At 34.9% G+C, this 16588-nt stretch overlaps 1 protein-coding gene across 1 annotated transcript; it reads right to left on the minus strand.

Moving 5' to 3' along the window:
- Positions 1–1060: 1060 nt before the first annotated feature.
- Positions 1061–2191, minus strand: LOC110683961 (uncharacterized protein DDB_G0271670-like). Its single transcript, XM_021860358.1, has one exon. It carries the CDS (start codon positions 2071–2073, stop codon positions 1324–1326), a length of 750 nt encoding a protein of 249 aa, XP_021716050.1. The 5' UTR covers positions 2074–2191; the 3' UTR covers positions 1061–1323.
- Between the last annotated feature and the right edge of the window lie 14397 nt (positions 2192–16588).

Below are 16588 nucleotides of genomic sequence, written 5' to 3' on the forward strand. Positions count from 1 at the left end.
ATGATATGTACAATTAGTCTCAACTCTTAACATCCAAGCCATTACTGTAAGATTCTTGTGCGTTGACCATATATATGCATGCATGGAAATATAATAGAATCTGCAAATAAACAAAGGAAGACCCAAATAAATTGTTAGTTCAAAGCGAGCTGTCTTAGTAGCAAGTGAATAAAGAAGTAACACAAAAATCAATGGTAGTTGTTCAACTTAATTACAATGGCAGGGGTTTATTAGTTTAACCTTAATACAAGTGATGATACCCAGTCAAATTAAACCACAAAACAAGAAGCAAATTAAATGAGGCCTCAGATTGATTAAAATATGCCTTGGTAATAACTTGGGTAGTGAAAACATGCTGCCTAGCTGCGCTATGAGGGTGCAGTGGTGTATGAATCGGGGACATCGGACATTACGTACAGCTCGCATGATATGGCACGACGAAACATTATGTTATGTCCTCCGGATTGTCAGTCATAGTACAGTCGCTCTGTATTCAATTGAAACTAAAACTTATATCAGTCAACAGCGATTTGTGCGCTAACCATTCGCTATTTATCTAATACATACAGAGTATTGCTTGATAATTAAGCTCATGCATAAAAAGGAAATATTAATGTTCAAGATTGTAGCGTTCAAACTTCAAAATTCAAAATAACAATCAATCAGATTCTTTCTTGTGAAAGTATATTTTACATACTACTGACACTCAGGCACTACTTATATAGAGTTAAACAATAATTTTCTGTGTGGTGATCTGAAGGTGTTACATGTATTATCTTCACCAGTTCACCATAGTATAAGGGTAAATTTGCGTATATCTAGCCTCTTTATAATTACGCTTTGGTCAAGATCTAACTTCATTATTTGAATCATTGTCAACTTGGCCTATGTAGTGCATCCATGATGGGAGAGTAAACCTTAGAACCAAAAAGCTGGGGGGAAATTATGGTGATTTTGGCTTGTTACAAGTTAAATTACATGTTACATGCAAGCAAGATATACAAATAGTGATCAATGATATATATATTAATATATACAAATGTTCATATATTTCCAATTTCTAATGACGCTTTTACACATATTATATTGTACATACGTATTAGATAGCAATTGATGAGTGATATGTAATTTATTAAGCATCCTTGCCATTGAAATATTTGCATTATTTAGGGTATTTCTTAAAGCAACTAGATCTTAAACTTACATAATACGAATGGATCTAATTAGGAATCACCAGAACTAATTGGTAGGTATTTGCAAAAACAAAAATGTAACATATATATGGTAACCCAATGTGTTGCAATGGCGAATTGCTCATCTAAGCTAGAACCAAGTCGAGTAGAGACATCGAAACTTGGCATTGCAACAAGAAAGACGACTAAAACACAAAGTAGAAACAGGGGAACCACTCCTACCCACTACTCTTTCCTCTTCCTCCTCCTCTACTTCTACACTAGGGTACTCAAATGACAACTTCTGCCTATGTATAGGAGAAGGAGTTGACACCACGGAACGCGATTGTGAAGACGGCGATGATGATGATGATGAAGAATTCGAAGTTGATGGCCGTGATGATGACTTGGTAGATGAGGATGATGACAATGTTGGAGAATGATCTCTAGTAAAAGACAATCTTGGAAATATTGATTGAATAAGGTTACTATTACCATCATTTTCTTTCATCTTTTTCTTGCTAGAACTAAAAGCCGGCCTTATTCTTGTGCTTGAATATTTGTTACCTTTGTATTGATACGAAGGCGGGGGAGTTAAGGGAGGAAACAAGTGATCAACTTGATGATCATAATTAGAAGACCTCATAATAACGTGGCGCTTGGGTGTACCTGGACTTGATTCCCACACAAAGGGCACAGCCGCGGGTTCTTGTGCATGATACTCACCACCCCCGGCTTCCACGGACAAGTTGCTCAAATTAGAAGCTTCTCGAGATATCAACCTCCGCCTTCTCCCCACCTTACAACTCGCGACACCAATAGTAGTAGTAGCAGTAGTAGCAGCAGCTGCAGCTTCTTTGGTTTTGACTGAATGGAGATATTTAGGATGATCAACATTCATTTTTGTGACAATTGTCCTAGTTTATTGGAGTTTAAGGTAGCTTTCTGAATGTCGTCTGAAAATTTTGTTGGATCACAAGAATTTAAGCTAGCTAGGAAATAGACTAAATAAAGAAGCCTTTATAATTTCTTTTTATTATATAGTTTGTATATGTATATATATATATATATATATATATATATATATATATATATATATATATGACAACTTCGATCGATACATGTTGATTGATAGTTTGGCACGTGAATAGTAAGCGTCATTAACGGTAGAAAGAGTGGACTTGAACATAAACTAACATATACACTTTAGCAATTAACAGCCATGGATGTGGTGGATTGGGATGGATGACTTTGAGTTAGTTTGAAAAGTTGATGAAATTATAGGAGTACCTGAGATCTTGTAACATTATCACATGTATAATGTTTAATACCGAAAGAGATGACCAATAAATCACATGCTATGATTTATTGATGTTGTGCATCTCATCTAATTGTCAAAAGTAATCCACATTTAATTTGATCGCATCCCCCGCCCAAATATTCAGCTGATCAACATACACTAACTCATGTGTCACATTGATGGTAATCGAGCCAGCCGATTGTCACATTGGATTCTCATACCGCCCTGGGTTTCATCTTTAATTATAGGAGACATAATTGCGATTTCATCTTTTTGAAAATAAGTACAACACTAGCTATTTGACCATTTAATTTCCAGCCAACATACAACTTTAACTATCACTATCATTATCACCATCCCCATCACCTATCCCCACTGCACTCAAATGGAAAGGAGGTGGGATGAATTTCCATTAAAACTAGCCCCATTTTCATAGTAACATGCACGCTTACATCCTTATTCCTCTTAGGGTTGAATTTTTTTCAATGGAGGCGGATGCACGATGCTCCGTGCATCCGTTTTCTCTTTAAAAACGCGGAATGAAAATTTCGTTGATTTGTTTTGTAAAGAACATATAGTTATTTCATAAAGAACATCACATATAGCTGTATTGTAATGAACATATAGTTGTTTTATAAAGAACATATACCTATTTTGTAAAAAAAAACATCCAACTTCATGTTCATTATATGTATATCTAAAGAACATCCTTAATATTAATTAAAAACATGATAATTAGAGGTGATCAACTTTGGCCCGACCCGGCCCGATCCAGCCCGAAAATAGGGCGGGTTTAGACAAACCTAAAAATGCATTTTTAGTTAAAAAAATCCAAACTCGGCCTGAAAAAACCCGAAAAGCCCACTACATTTTCCAGGTTTGACACGAGATATTATGTTAAGGCCCAACCCGACCCAAATTTTTTATCACCTCTAATGATAATATATTGTAATGAGCATTATTTTTATTCAACTACCATAATCTAAAGATATAATTCAAAGAATATTTCAAAATAAACAATTAACATATGTCACAAATAAAAGTACATTATTCTGACAATCAAAGAACATGAAGATAAAGAACATTATTTAACTGCACATTATGTTCATTACAATTTTATAACATGTTCTTTGCACTTTAACTGAATCTTCTTTATATTTTTATACAATGTTCTTTACAATTCTAATAATACAGTATGTTCTTTTCACTTAAACTAAATGTTCTTTATATTTCTATGCAGTGTTCTTTCTGCCTTTTTTTTAGAAGAGATGCACCATGTGGATCGTGCATCCGCCTGCACGAACCATGCATTTCTCTTAGGGTATATATTCTTGTTGAACTTTTTAATGTAGTCTTATGACTTTTGACTACTACAATTTAATTAAAATAGACGGATGAGATTTTTTGTTTTTTGATTTATTTTTAATTAGTAATTATAATTAAAGAAATTATTTTTTTAATAATTTTACACATTTTTATTTCCAGAATTTCAAAAATATTAAGAAATATTTTTTGGTAGATAGAAATATATTTAAAATAATTATAAAAATTATTTAAAATATATTTTATTGTTTGCATTTAACAGTAATGTATTACAGATTAAGCTTTTTCTGTATACATATAGAGCATTTGAGTAATACAAAGCTTTAAAGTGTAGAGTAGACATATTCATATAAAATGTCAAAAATTGGATAAAGAATTATAAGATGAAGAGAGTACTTGATAATCAGTATACCTTATAACTTAAAAGCATGATATGCTAAGTTTTGTTTTTTCAAAAAAACAAAAAAAGAAATCGGACTACAGATGATGTGACAGAAAATAAAAAAAAATATAGTGCTGACGAGAGGTAAACTGGTTTTTATTTTCTAATACCCCACTCACCGCCCTCCACACCCTTCCCGCCATACACGTAAACCTTCTTCCTTTCCTTTTCTTTTTTTTTTTGTTTTCTTTTCTCTTTTTAATTATGGTCACTAAAAATAAAAAGAAAAATAAAGATCTCTGCTTTCTCTTTCATTTTGTATTTAATTTCAGTTATTGTTGGAAATTTGAAGAGGATAATTTAGTTTTTAGATGTCTCTCTTTGTTTTTTTTTTTCTAAGTTGTGTTTGATTTTGGTGGATTTTGCCTTTTGGTCTATTATTTTGACAAATAATAAATACGAAGTACTACACATAGGAGTATCTTATGTTGTCAACAGTTTATACAAATACTCTGTATAAGATCCTTCAAAATAAATAAATAAATTAATTAATTAAAAAATAATAAATAAAAAAGCTCCATATAAGAGGTAGATCATATTCAATACAAAGTACTATACAATGATGAAAGAACTTTTCAAACATTATGTTTCTTACTCAACTTGTAATAATTTAATATGGTTTAATTTTATTTTTTTTAGCCATTTTATGTTTGTTAAGGAAATAAAAAAACTCTAGATTTCAAAGGTTGATATATCATATTCTTTAGGATGATTAAAAGAGAATTTTATTACAAATTAAAATGAGAACAATAGATAAGAAAGGGTTACATGATTTATCTTTGTGTCAATAGCAATAATTAAAAATGAGAAAGTAAAAACAATCAAATTTCTTACAACGCCTTACAAAACATTGTGAATTGGCTAAGAGATCTTGCATTTTACATGTTGATTTTTCCTCCATTGAAGTTGTTATTCAAAAACAATAAAATAGGATTTCATTAAAGTTTTGCTTATAATTATATATTGTTCGTTTTTTATTATTTCAATTTATTGTAACATAGAAGCCAACGACTTTGCAAACTTAATTAAGGACTAAATTTATGAGTGGATGAAGACATTTTATTTGCAAGTAACTCATCCTTGGAGGGGTGAGGTGCACACAAATTTAATATATCTAAAGTTTATGGTCAGTGTTTAATTAGCACCAATGACAACCACAAAAATAAAAGGTTTTTCTCATAAAAACCAAAAAATGTCATTTTAATTATTTCAGGTTTTTCTTTAATTATAAATTGATTATATTTAATGTAATTAATGAAAAAATTGGTTTGAATTATTTTCTAACACGTTGTTTAATTTGATAATTTGAATACAATTACTCCTCACTCTCATTATACAAGCAACAAGTTAACTTATTATACATTAATTAAAAACTCAATTTGTAGCATGAAGGTTCAATGGGCACTCAAGAGGGGGGGGGGTGAATTGAGTGTTAAGTAATCGTTGGCTAATTTTGCTTCTTTTCGGATTATGTGTGAGGAACCAGTTGTGCTGGTTCCCGTACGCAGCGGAATATAAATAAGCAATAAAGAAGACAACAAATTTAACGAAATAAAATAAAGCAATAAAGAACACAACAAATTTAACGAGGTTCAGCCAACTCAGGCCTACGTCCTCCTATCCTAAGTTCTTTATTAATCTACTCCGAAAAACAAAGACAAAGAACACTCTGCTGTTCCCTACTCCGGGAACCAGCAAACCCCACACTCTACTCCGAGTGTGCTCTCGACTTACACTCGTAAGCCCAATGTGTTTGAACTCACAAACACTCACCCAGCCTTTAACCCCTTTGTTAAAGACTCAATACAAGAATCAAGAACTCTCCTTTGATCTCACTTCTACGAAGCTAATTAAGAGAAAAAGTTTAAGTACTAGAATGCTCTTGTATATGACTTGATGAATGGGATTAGTGCTTAAGTATATGCTCTCAAATAATTGCTCTTTTAATTTCTGGAGAGGCACACGAAATATGTGAAATAAGATGAGTTTATATAAGCTTAGATTCCTAAAACCTAGTTTCCTTAAATCACACAATCTTAGAGAATAAGATATAATGTAATTTTAGGAAAGTTTTTATCTTATTTGATTTAATCACAAAGATAGAATCAATTAAGATAAATACTCCTAGATTTTAGGTAACCAAGAATATTTCATCTTATTTCCAGCTGCACAAAATATTTTCAAGATAATCTTTTCGAAAAAAATCTTTTTGTAAAATCTTTTTCCAAAACGGCAGCTCGAATACAGTGAACCTGGTTCCCCGACCTGGTTCCCTGAATTGAAACATGTTATGAAACCTGTTCCAACTTTGTACCAGATTTCATATCATACTTCAATATATTTTTAAGCACTTATATAACCCAAACATGCAAGCATACTACGGAGCATATTACATGAAAACCTAGATAACATATTAAAGCATAAATCGTCTTTTCTTCATGTAATCTTCAAGACTTGAATCTTCCTTGAATACTTCTATTATGAGCAAACAATCTTTCTTCGAAATATCTTCGAAAGGCTTCTATGCTCCAAGTCTTGGAATCAACTCAACTACTGCACATGTAACATGGTTAATGCACAATAAAGAGTATGTGACTGCTTTACCACGTAGCAACCATGGAAACAGTACATACTGGTTCCCTACCAGTACATAACACTTTTATCATATAACTGTTCCCTGTATAAAGACAAGTTAGTTCAATAAGAAAACTCATGTAAGTAATAACTTGTCTGGGGAAACAGTGTTCTATGTTAGCTGGTTCCCCTAACTGTATCGAACACTTTCAAGGACCTGTTTCCCTTAGCTGTTTGTCATCATTCAAAACTATCAATCAAAACCTAAGGGACTCAACAAATTCCCCCTTTTTGATGATGACAAACTTTTGAAGTTCCTGAACCTGTGAACATGCTCAAAAGGAAAACCGTCAAAAACTTCAAGGACTCAAGACTCTTTGGAACAAGTCAGTTAGGCCAACTGGTTCCCTAAACAGAAAATAGAAAATACGAAATAAAAAGACTCAAACTGACTCAATCTAAACTAGCTAAACCTTAGGCTTCAACTTCAGACTACTTCCCCCTTTTGGCATCATTAAAAAGTATCCACAAGTAAAAGCAATGTGCACAAGTTAATGTGCTTATCCATACAATGGCATCAACCACCATTCAAGCATTATGCTGCAAAAAGAGATTAGTCAAACAGTTCATACCATAGCAGAGTTAGTAGTTCATACAAGCCAACAAAGTTCAACCAAAGAAGCCCAAATCCATCCAAAAAGAAAGTTCATGGAATGGAGAGAAGTAGACAGACCAACAAAATCAGTTATTTTAGAATAAACATGAGGGTGAGGAAACAAGAACAGAAACAGCATCACTCCTCATCATCATTCTCGTTCCCTTCCTCCTCCTCGAACTTTGCAACATCTTCTGTATTATCATCTGATTCCTCTTCATCCTTGTCACCATGCTCTGCTTAAACCAAAATCATTATATTACTAAGCATATTCTTGTGATTCCCCAATCTGCTTCAAAACCACTTCCTGACCTGCTGGTTCCTCTTTTTTTTTTTTTTTTTTTTTTTTTTTTTTTTTTTTTTTTTTTTTTTTTTAAAGAAAGCATGAGAGATATGTACTGATTCAGAATGTTCTCCTTGTTGCATAACGAGTGCAAAACTGTTCTCCTTGTTGCATAACGAGTGCAAAACTAGCATCACATCAATCAAGCAAAGAGGTTCTTGCTGGTACCCTTTTTCTCTTGGTTCCTGGAACAGCGTCAATGGACTGTTCCTCCTGCACCTTCTCAGTGAACTTCTTTAATTGAGTTACTCTACTTCGTACCATGGTCTTAGCAGTGGGTGTCTCCTCATAATAGCCAACAACCTCTATTTCATCCTTTTCACTCTGACTTTTCTGAATTTCCTCCAACTTCGGGCTTAAGGACATTTATGCTTCCTTCTGATGTTCCCCCTGAGACTGAGCTGGTTCCTTGAGTGAACAGTAACCGAATGAACAATGATGAATTTAAAGCATACGAGAGAGAGAAAGAGAATTTCGAGTGATGATGATTGATGATCTGCACAAAGGGTTAGTGTATATTTTAACAATGAAGCACAAAGAGAGAAGAAGGAAAGAAAAGAGTTAGTTGAGCCAATAAAAAGCAACTGTAAAGGATATTTTTAAATTGAAATCAAAAATTTGGTAATTATCTTTTACCATAATTATCTCAACCAACTATAAATAAGGCATATGATATGTTTGCCTTTTATATGGGATTAAATAACTGAAATAAGATAAATTCCTTCCAAAAGGAAATATCTTATAGTAATCTTCCGAAAATAAAAGATATTATCGGATGACATATCAGAGCTGGTCTGCTGTTTCCCTTTGCTGGTACCTGTATAGAACCATGTCACGCTGTTTCTGGCAATTCAGCCTGATTTCACCTGTTTCTTACAACAATGATTCTCAATCCTTTTGAGATTTTGAACCATCTACACAACACTTGAAAGATATCAACATAAGTATGTACACACACTATACAAGAGAATACCATTCTAACCAATCATTGAAGGAAGTAATTGAAGCCAATACCTAAAGTCTAACTAGACCTAAAAGGACTCTTAACCTACAAAAAGACTCTCTACACAAAGGCTTTGTGAAGATATCAGCAATTTGATCTTCACTTTTACAAAACAACATCTCCACCAATCCTTTTTCCACATTGTCTCTTAAAAAATGGTGTCTTATTTCAATGTGTTTTGTCTTGGAGTGTTGCACAGGATTCTTTGAAATATTGATTGCACTAGTGTTATCACAGAAAATAGGAACACTTTTATAAATAACACCAAAATCTTTCAGCTGGTTCCTTATCCACAGTAGCTGGGAACAGCATGAAGCTGCAGCTATATATTCAGACTCTGCTGTGGATAGGGCCACTGAATTTTGCTTTTTAGAACCCCATGAAATTAGACAAGAGCCAAGAAAGTGTGCCATACCTGATGTGCTCTTTCTATCAACTAAGAAACCAGCATAATCTGCATCTGTGTATCCAATAAGATCAATGGTACTGCCTTTGGGGTACCACAATCCCAGATTTGCTGTTCCTACAAGATACCTAAGTATCCTTCTAACAGCCTTCAAGTGAGATTCCTTTGGATTGCTTTGAAACCTAGCACACAAACCAACAGAAAACACAATGTCAGGTCTACTAGCTGTTAGGTAAAGTAGAGAACCTATCATTCCTCTATAAAGAGAAGCTTCAACATCTTTTCCCTTAAGATCAGCATCTAATTTTGTAGATGGGGGAACAGGTGTATCATAAGCTTTGCTGTTCTCCATGCCGAATTTTTTCAGCAACTCTTTTAAGTACTTTTGTTGATGGATCATTATTCCATCATCCATTTGCTTAATCTGCAGCCCTAGGAAGAATCCTAGTTCTCCCATCATGCTCATTTCAAATTCACTCTGCATAAGATTAGCAAATTCATCACATAAAACCTGATTAGTAGCACCAAATAAAATATCATCAACATAAATTTGTACTACAATCAAGTGTTTCCCCCTGGTTCTTATGAACAAGGTCTTGTCTACTGTTCCCCTCTTGTAATCATTTGCCATCAAGAAATTGGACAATCTTTCATACCAAGCCCTCGGAGCTTGTTTCAACCCATATAATGCTTTGTCCAACTTGTACACATGTTGGGGGAACAGTGCATCTTCAAAACCAGGTGGCTGCTCCACATATACTTCTTCCTTTAAATATCCATTGAGGAAGGCAGTCTTTACATCCATCTGAAACAGCTTAAAATTCATGTGAGCAGCATAAGCAATTAAAATCCTAATAGCCTCTAGCCTAGCTACTGGTGCAAACGTCTCATCATAGTCAATTCCTTCTTGTTGATTGTACCCTTGCACCACTAGCCTTGCTTTGTTTCTGACTATAGTACCAAGGTCATCTAACTTGTTTCTAAAGACCCATCTAGTGCCAATGACTGATCTTTCCTTGGGACGGGGAACCAGGTGCCAAACCTGGTTCCTCTGAAACTGATTTAACTCATCTTGCATAGCTAGTACCCAATCAGGATCAGTCAATGCCATTTTATAGTCAGTAGGCTCTACATTAGACAAGAAAGAATAGAAAGCACAAAAGTTTTGAAAAACATTTGTTCTCGTTTGAATCCCCTTATTTATATCACTAATTATTTGATCAGTGGGATGAGAAGATTGATATCTATAACTTTTAAAATTAAGACTGTTTTGTGCTTTCTCATTAAGTTGGGAACCAGCATGTTCATGGATCTCTCCTTCTTCTGAGGAGCCAGGAGGATTCACATTCATGCTGTTTCCTCTATCATTACTTACCTCAGGTTCAGGGGTGGTACCTTCTTCTGTTCCCCCTGAACTCATTACCTGTCTATTATTTGAGGAACCATCAGGACTTGGTTCCCCTTCAGAGTCCTCATTATCTTCATTTTCTTCTCTAGGCACTTCATCATTATCATCTGGTGGAGTATTTGGTAGGCCTAGATCTGCTTGCACTTCATCCGTGGGACCAGTATACTGGTTCCCCGTGAAATCCATCAATCCAATCACTTCATCAGGTTGTACCTGCGCAATCTCAGAAGACATGTTAAATTCATCAAAAATGACATGGACACTCTCCTCAACACGAAGAGTCCTTTTATTAAAGACTCTATATGCTTTGCTGTGAGAAGAGTATCCAAGGAAGATTCCCTCATCACTTCTAGGATCAAATTTATCAAGCTGGTCCTTCCCATTATTATGCACATAACATTTACATCCAAAAATGCGAAAATATGTAATGTTGGGCTTTCGACCTTTAAGCAGTTCATAGGGAGTCTTATTTAACTTTGGTCTAATGAGACCTCTATTCAATATATAGCAAGCAGTGTCAACAGCTTCTCCCCAAAAACTCTTTGGGAGACCACTCTCAATGAGCATCGTCCTCGCCATCTCCTCAAGAGTTCTATTCTTCCTTTCTACAACACCATTCTGTTGAGGTGTTCTAGGGGCTGAGAAGTTGTGATTAACTCCATGTTCCCTACAATAATCAATAAAGTTAGCATTTTCAAATTCAGTACCATGGTCTGATCTTACCGAGACCAGCTTGTGGGTGAGCTGGTTCTCCACTTGTTTCACCAATGTTACCCATTCTTCAAACGTTTCATCCTTTGTGTGTAACATCATTACCCAAGTGTACCTGGAATAATCATCAACCATAACACAGACATATCTATGACCTCTTCGACTTTGTACTCTCATGGGACCACACAAATCAATGTGTACAAGTTCGAAGGGTCTGCTGGTACTCAAAACAGTTTTAGACTTAAAAGAATTTTTGACCTGTTTCCCCCTTACACATTCAGAACAAACTTTATCAGCTTCATACTTAATGTTAGGAAGGCCTACAACTAAGTCACGTGTTTTAAGTTTGTTTAGAAGTGTTAGGCTAGCATGTCCAAACCTCTTATGCCAAATCCATTGATTATTGTCAGAAACAGCTCTCAAACAGATGGACTTGTCTTGAGGGATTTTATCTAAGAAGGTAATGTAAACATCATGCTTCCTGGTTCCCTCACATACAAGTTCTCCTGTTTGTGAGTTAACTATGTGACATAGGTTGGCTTGAAACTCAACTATATTACCTTTGTCACATAATTGAGAAATACTCAAGAGATTATGTTGCAAGCCTTCAACATAATAAACATCATCTATTGCGTTAGAAAGTGTCTTACCAACCTTACCTAAACCAGTGATGGTTCCCTTGTTGTTATCCCCAAAGGTGACACTTCCTCCATCAAAGGCCACTAGTGAAAGGAATTGATCTTTATCCCCGGACATGTGTCTTGAGCAACCACTGTCCAAATACCAATAGGTGTCTCCCTTCACTCTAGCCTGCAAGAGCAAATCAAACATTAGTTTTAGGAACCCAAACATACTTGGGTCCCTTTTCAACAACATTAACATCTTGTTGATCCTTTCTTCTCCACACATATTTTACACCCTTGCTGTTCTTATTAGCACTAATTTTCTTAGCTGGACATTCATGTATCTTATGTCCATTTTTACCACAATGAAAACACTCATGCATTTCTTTAGTCATGACATACTTGCCTCGTTGATATTCTTTGATCCAGGTGGTTTCTCTGGGAGACCAGTTAGTCCTGGTTCTCTGTCTAGTATAACCAAGACCAACTTTTCCTCTGTTTCCTCTTGATGAAGTCAGGTAATTTAAGGATTCTTGAGCATTCAATAATTTGTCCACATGTCTATGACTATCATTAAGTTCTTTTTCTCTGGTTTCAAGTGTTTTAGTTAACAATTCGTTTTTCTCTTTAAGAAAATCAAAGTTACTTTTTAAAGCTTCGAATTGTAGATTAAGTTTTGAAACCATAGAGTCAATAGACATGTCAACAATCACTGGTTGCTTGTCCTTTTTCAGTTGATTGATTTCCGCATGCAAATCACAAATATTACTTTCATACTTATCAATCGTATTACTGACATCTACACTGGTACCTGTAGGGGAAACAGTGAACTGTGCAGCTTTAAGTGAAGCAATTTCCTTGTGAGAGTTTTCCAGGTTGTAAGCCAATGTTTCAAAGGCCTTCAACAAGGAAGTTCTAGTACACGAATTTGCTTTACTTATAGCTACTGAAAAATCAAGAGTATCACTAGTGGTTGATAAGTCTCTAGGGAACCAGGAGGTCAGATCCTCTTCTCCATCAATTGGTTCAAACGATCTTTCCTTTTCTAGTTCCACTTTACACTTGTCCAATTCAACCTCTAGTTCTGCTACTTGATTTTTTAGTTCATAACAGACTCCTTCTAGATGATCACAACTAGCAATAGCAATATTACATTCACCACGTTTTTCTTTTAATTCTCTTTTGCAAGTTATGTATGTTTCACTTAGTTTATAGCATTCATCTAGTAAGGAATCAATACAAGCAAGCATATTTTCTCTATCATATTCATGCATATCTTCTCTAATTTGCTCTAAGCTTACCTTGCGTTCATGTAGTACATCCTTCTTTGCCATAAAGCATTTGTTGAATGTACTGGTTCCCCCTCTGGTTCCTGGACCAGTGCTGTTTTCCTTGATGTTTGTAAAGGCAGTTAGGCAAACATCTGAGTTGGATGACCCTTCTTCTTCATCTGACCCTGAGTCAGAGTCTCCCCACATGGAAGCTATCATGGCATTCTTGTATGCTTGTTTATCTCCGGATTTAGACTGTTTGTCATTCCACTTAGGACAATCTCGAATAAGATGTCCTTTTTCTCCACACTTGAAACATCCTGTAGAAGAAGAATTAGAGTTAGATTTTTTATAGTTTTTAAAATGCTTACCTTTGAAATTCTTTCTTTGATCTCGAAGAGATCTCTCAAATCTTTTTGCAATCATGCTAATTTCATCTTCATCATCTTCTACTGTTCCCTTAAGCGCCATGCCTCTTGCTGGTTCCTTCTCAGACTTAGAGTCAATCAGCATCTCATGAGTCATAAGGGAACCAATCAGCTGTTCCAGAGACAAGGTAGACAGATCCTTTGCTTCATATACTGCTGTTACCTTGGCTGTCCATGCATCTGTTAAACTACGCAATAATTTTCTCACAAGATCCTCGTCAGATAAATTTTTACCAAGAGATCTAAGATCATTTACAATAGTCATAAACCTACGAAAGCAGTCATTGATTTTTTCATTTTTATTCATGGCAAACAATTCATATTTAGACATGATTAAATCAATTTTAGACCGTTTTACCTCGCTGGTTCCCTCAAACGCAAGTTCAAGGGTGTCCCATATCTCCTTAGCGCTACTACAACCAGAGATACGATTTGTTTCGGTCTCACCTATTGCTTGTTGTAGTATTGACATTGCCTTAGCATTCTTTTCCAGCAACTTGTAATCAGCAATGACCAATTCGCTATCCTTCTTGGGAACCTGGTTCCCCTCCACATCTGTCTTGAGAATGATATTAGGACCATTTTTAACTACGAGCCAGCATTCATAATCAATACCCATGATAACATTCTGGATCCTGTTCTTCCACCAAGCATAATTATTTCCATTAAACTTGGGTGACTTGTTGTCATAACCGATTGCACTTAATTCTTGAGTACTCATTCTTAACTCCTCTAGATGTTACTCTTTCGAGAAGCTTAGGCTCTGATACCAATTGAAGGTTCAATGGGCACTCAAGAGGGGGGGGGGGTGAATTGAGTGTTAAGTAATCGTTGGCTAATTTTGCTTCTTTTCGGATTATGTGTGAGGAACCAGTTGTGCTGGTTCCCGTACGCAGCGGAATATAAATAAGCAATAAAGAAGACAACAAATTTAACGAAATAAAATAAAGCAATAAAGAACACAACAAATTTAACGAGGTTCAGCCAACTCAGGCCTACGTCCTCCTATCCTAAGTTCTTTATTAATCTACTCCGAAAAACAAAGACAAAGAACACTCTGCTGTTCCCTACTCCGGGAACCAGCAAACCCCACACTCTACTCCGAGTGTGCTCTCGACTTACACTCGTAAGCCCAATGTGTTTGAACTCACAAACACTCACCCAGCCTTTAACCCCTTTGTTAAAGACTCAATACAAGAATCAAGAACTCTCCTTTGATCTCACTTCTACGAAGCTAATTAAGAGAAAAAGTTTAAGTACTAGAATGCTCTTGTATATGACTTGATGAATGGGATTAGTGCTTAAGTATATGCTCTCAAATAATTGCTCTTTTAATTTCTGGAGAGGCACACGAAATATGTGAAATAAGATGAGTTTATATAAGCTTAGATTCCTAAAACCTAGTTTCCTTAAATCACACAATCTTAGAGAATAAGATATAATGTAATTTTAGGAAAGTTTTTATCTTATTTGATTTAATCACAAAGATAGAATCAATTAAGATAAATACTCCTAGATTTTAGGTAACCAAGAATATTTCATCTTATTTCCAGCTGCACAAAATATTTTCAAGATAATCTTTTCGAAAAAAAATCTTTTTGTAAAATCTTTTTCCAAAACGGCAGCTCGAATACAGTGAACCTGGTTCCCCGACCTGGTTCCCTGAATTGAAACATGTTATGAAACCTGTTCCAACTTTGTACCAGATTTCATATCATACTTCAATATATTTTTAAGCACTTATATAACCCAAACATGCAAGCATACTACGGAGCATATTACATGAAAACCTAGATAACATATTAAAGCATAAATCGTCTTTTCTTCATGTAATCTTCAAGACTTGAATCTTCCTTGAATACTTCTATTATGAGCAAACAATCTTTCTTCGAAATATCTTCGAAAGGCTTCTATGCTCCAAGTCTTGGAATCAACTCAACTACTGCACATGTAACATGGTTAATGCACAATAAAGAGTATGTGACTGCTTTACCACGTAGCAACCATGGAAACAGTACATACTGGTTCCCTACCAGTACATAACACTTTTATCATATAACTGTTCCCTGTATAAAGACAAGTTAGTTCAATAAGAAAACTCATGTAAGTAATAACTTGTCTGGGGAAACAGTGTTCTATGTTAGCTGGTTCCCCTAACTGTATCGAACACTTTCAAGGACCTGTTTCCCTTAGCTGTTTGTCATCATTCAAAACTATCAATCAAAACCTAAGGGACTCAACATAGCATGTGTTAAAAACGAAGAAGTGTTTCCTTGTATACTATAATTAATAAGTCGAAGGACTCGAGGGAGCTACTAATACAGGGAATGAAGGAGCATCATACATCAAGATGAGTTATTTGTGTTGGGGCCATCTTACTTACTCCGTAGCATCGAATACAACTTGTATACTTTTAAACCAATGAACCGCGCATAGCATACATAGACAAGAAAAAAGAAATCAATTTACTTCCACAGATAAAGTCTAGTTTGTCGGAGTCGGACATGCCATGTTCAACGTTGATGCATGATAAATCAACAAAGTTCATGCTTTTTTTTAAAAAAAAAAAAAAAAATCTTAATCTTTTAATATCTCGTGTAATAAGCACAAAAAAAAAAAAAATAAATAAATAAAAAAAATTGTACATGGCAGAGAAGTATTCAACTATATATATTCATTATAAATTGATCCTCTATTTTATTTTTATTTTTTTTTAAATTTTTGTTTTGTAGCATTATAAATCTGACTCAACTTAAAGTTAATTAGTAATGTGACATTTTAACACATATGACCATGTTGTGGTCTGATTGACCGTAGTATTGGGTAGAAATAATACAACATAATCGCAATCTTTACCAATATAGTCTAATGACAAACAACTTTAGTTAGATGATAAAATGTGCCACCGCAGGATCATGATCTTTAAGAA

Source organism: Chenopodium quinoa, unplaced genomic scaffold, assembly GCF_001683475.1.
Source record: "Chenopodium quinoa cultivar QQ74 unplaced genomic scaffold, ASM168347v1, whole genome shotgun sequence".
In the NCBI taxonomy this organism is placed as follows: domain Eukaryota; kingdom Viridiplantae; phylum Streptophyta; class Magnoliopsida; order Caryophyllales; family Amaranthaceae; genus Chenopodium; species Chenopodium quinoa.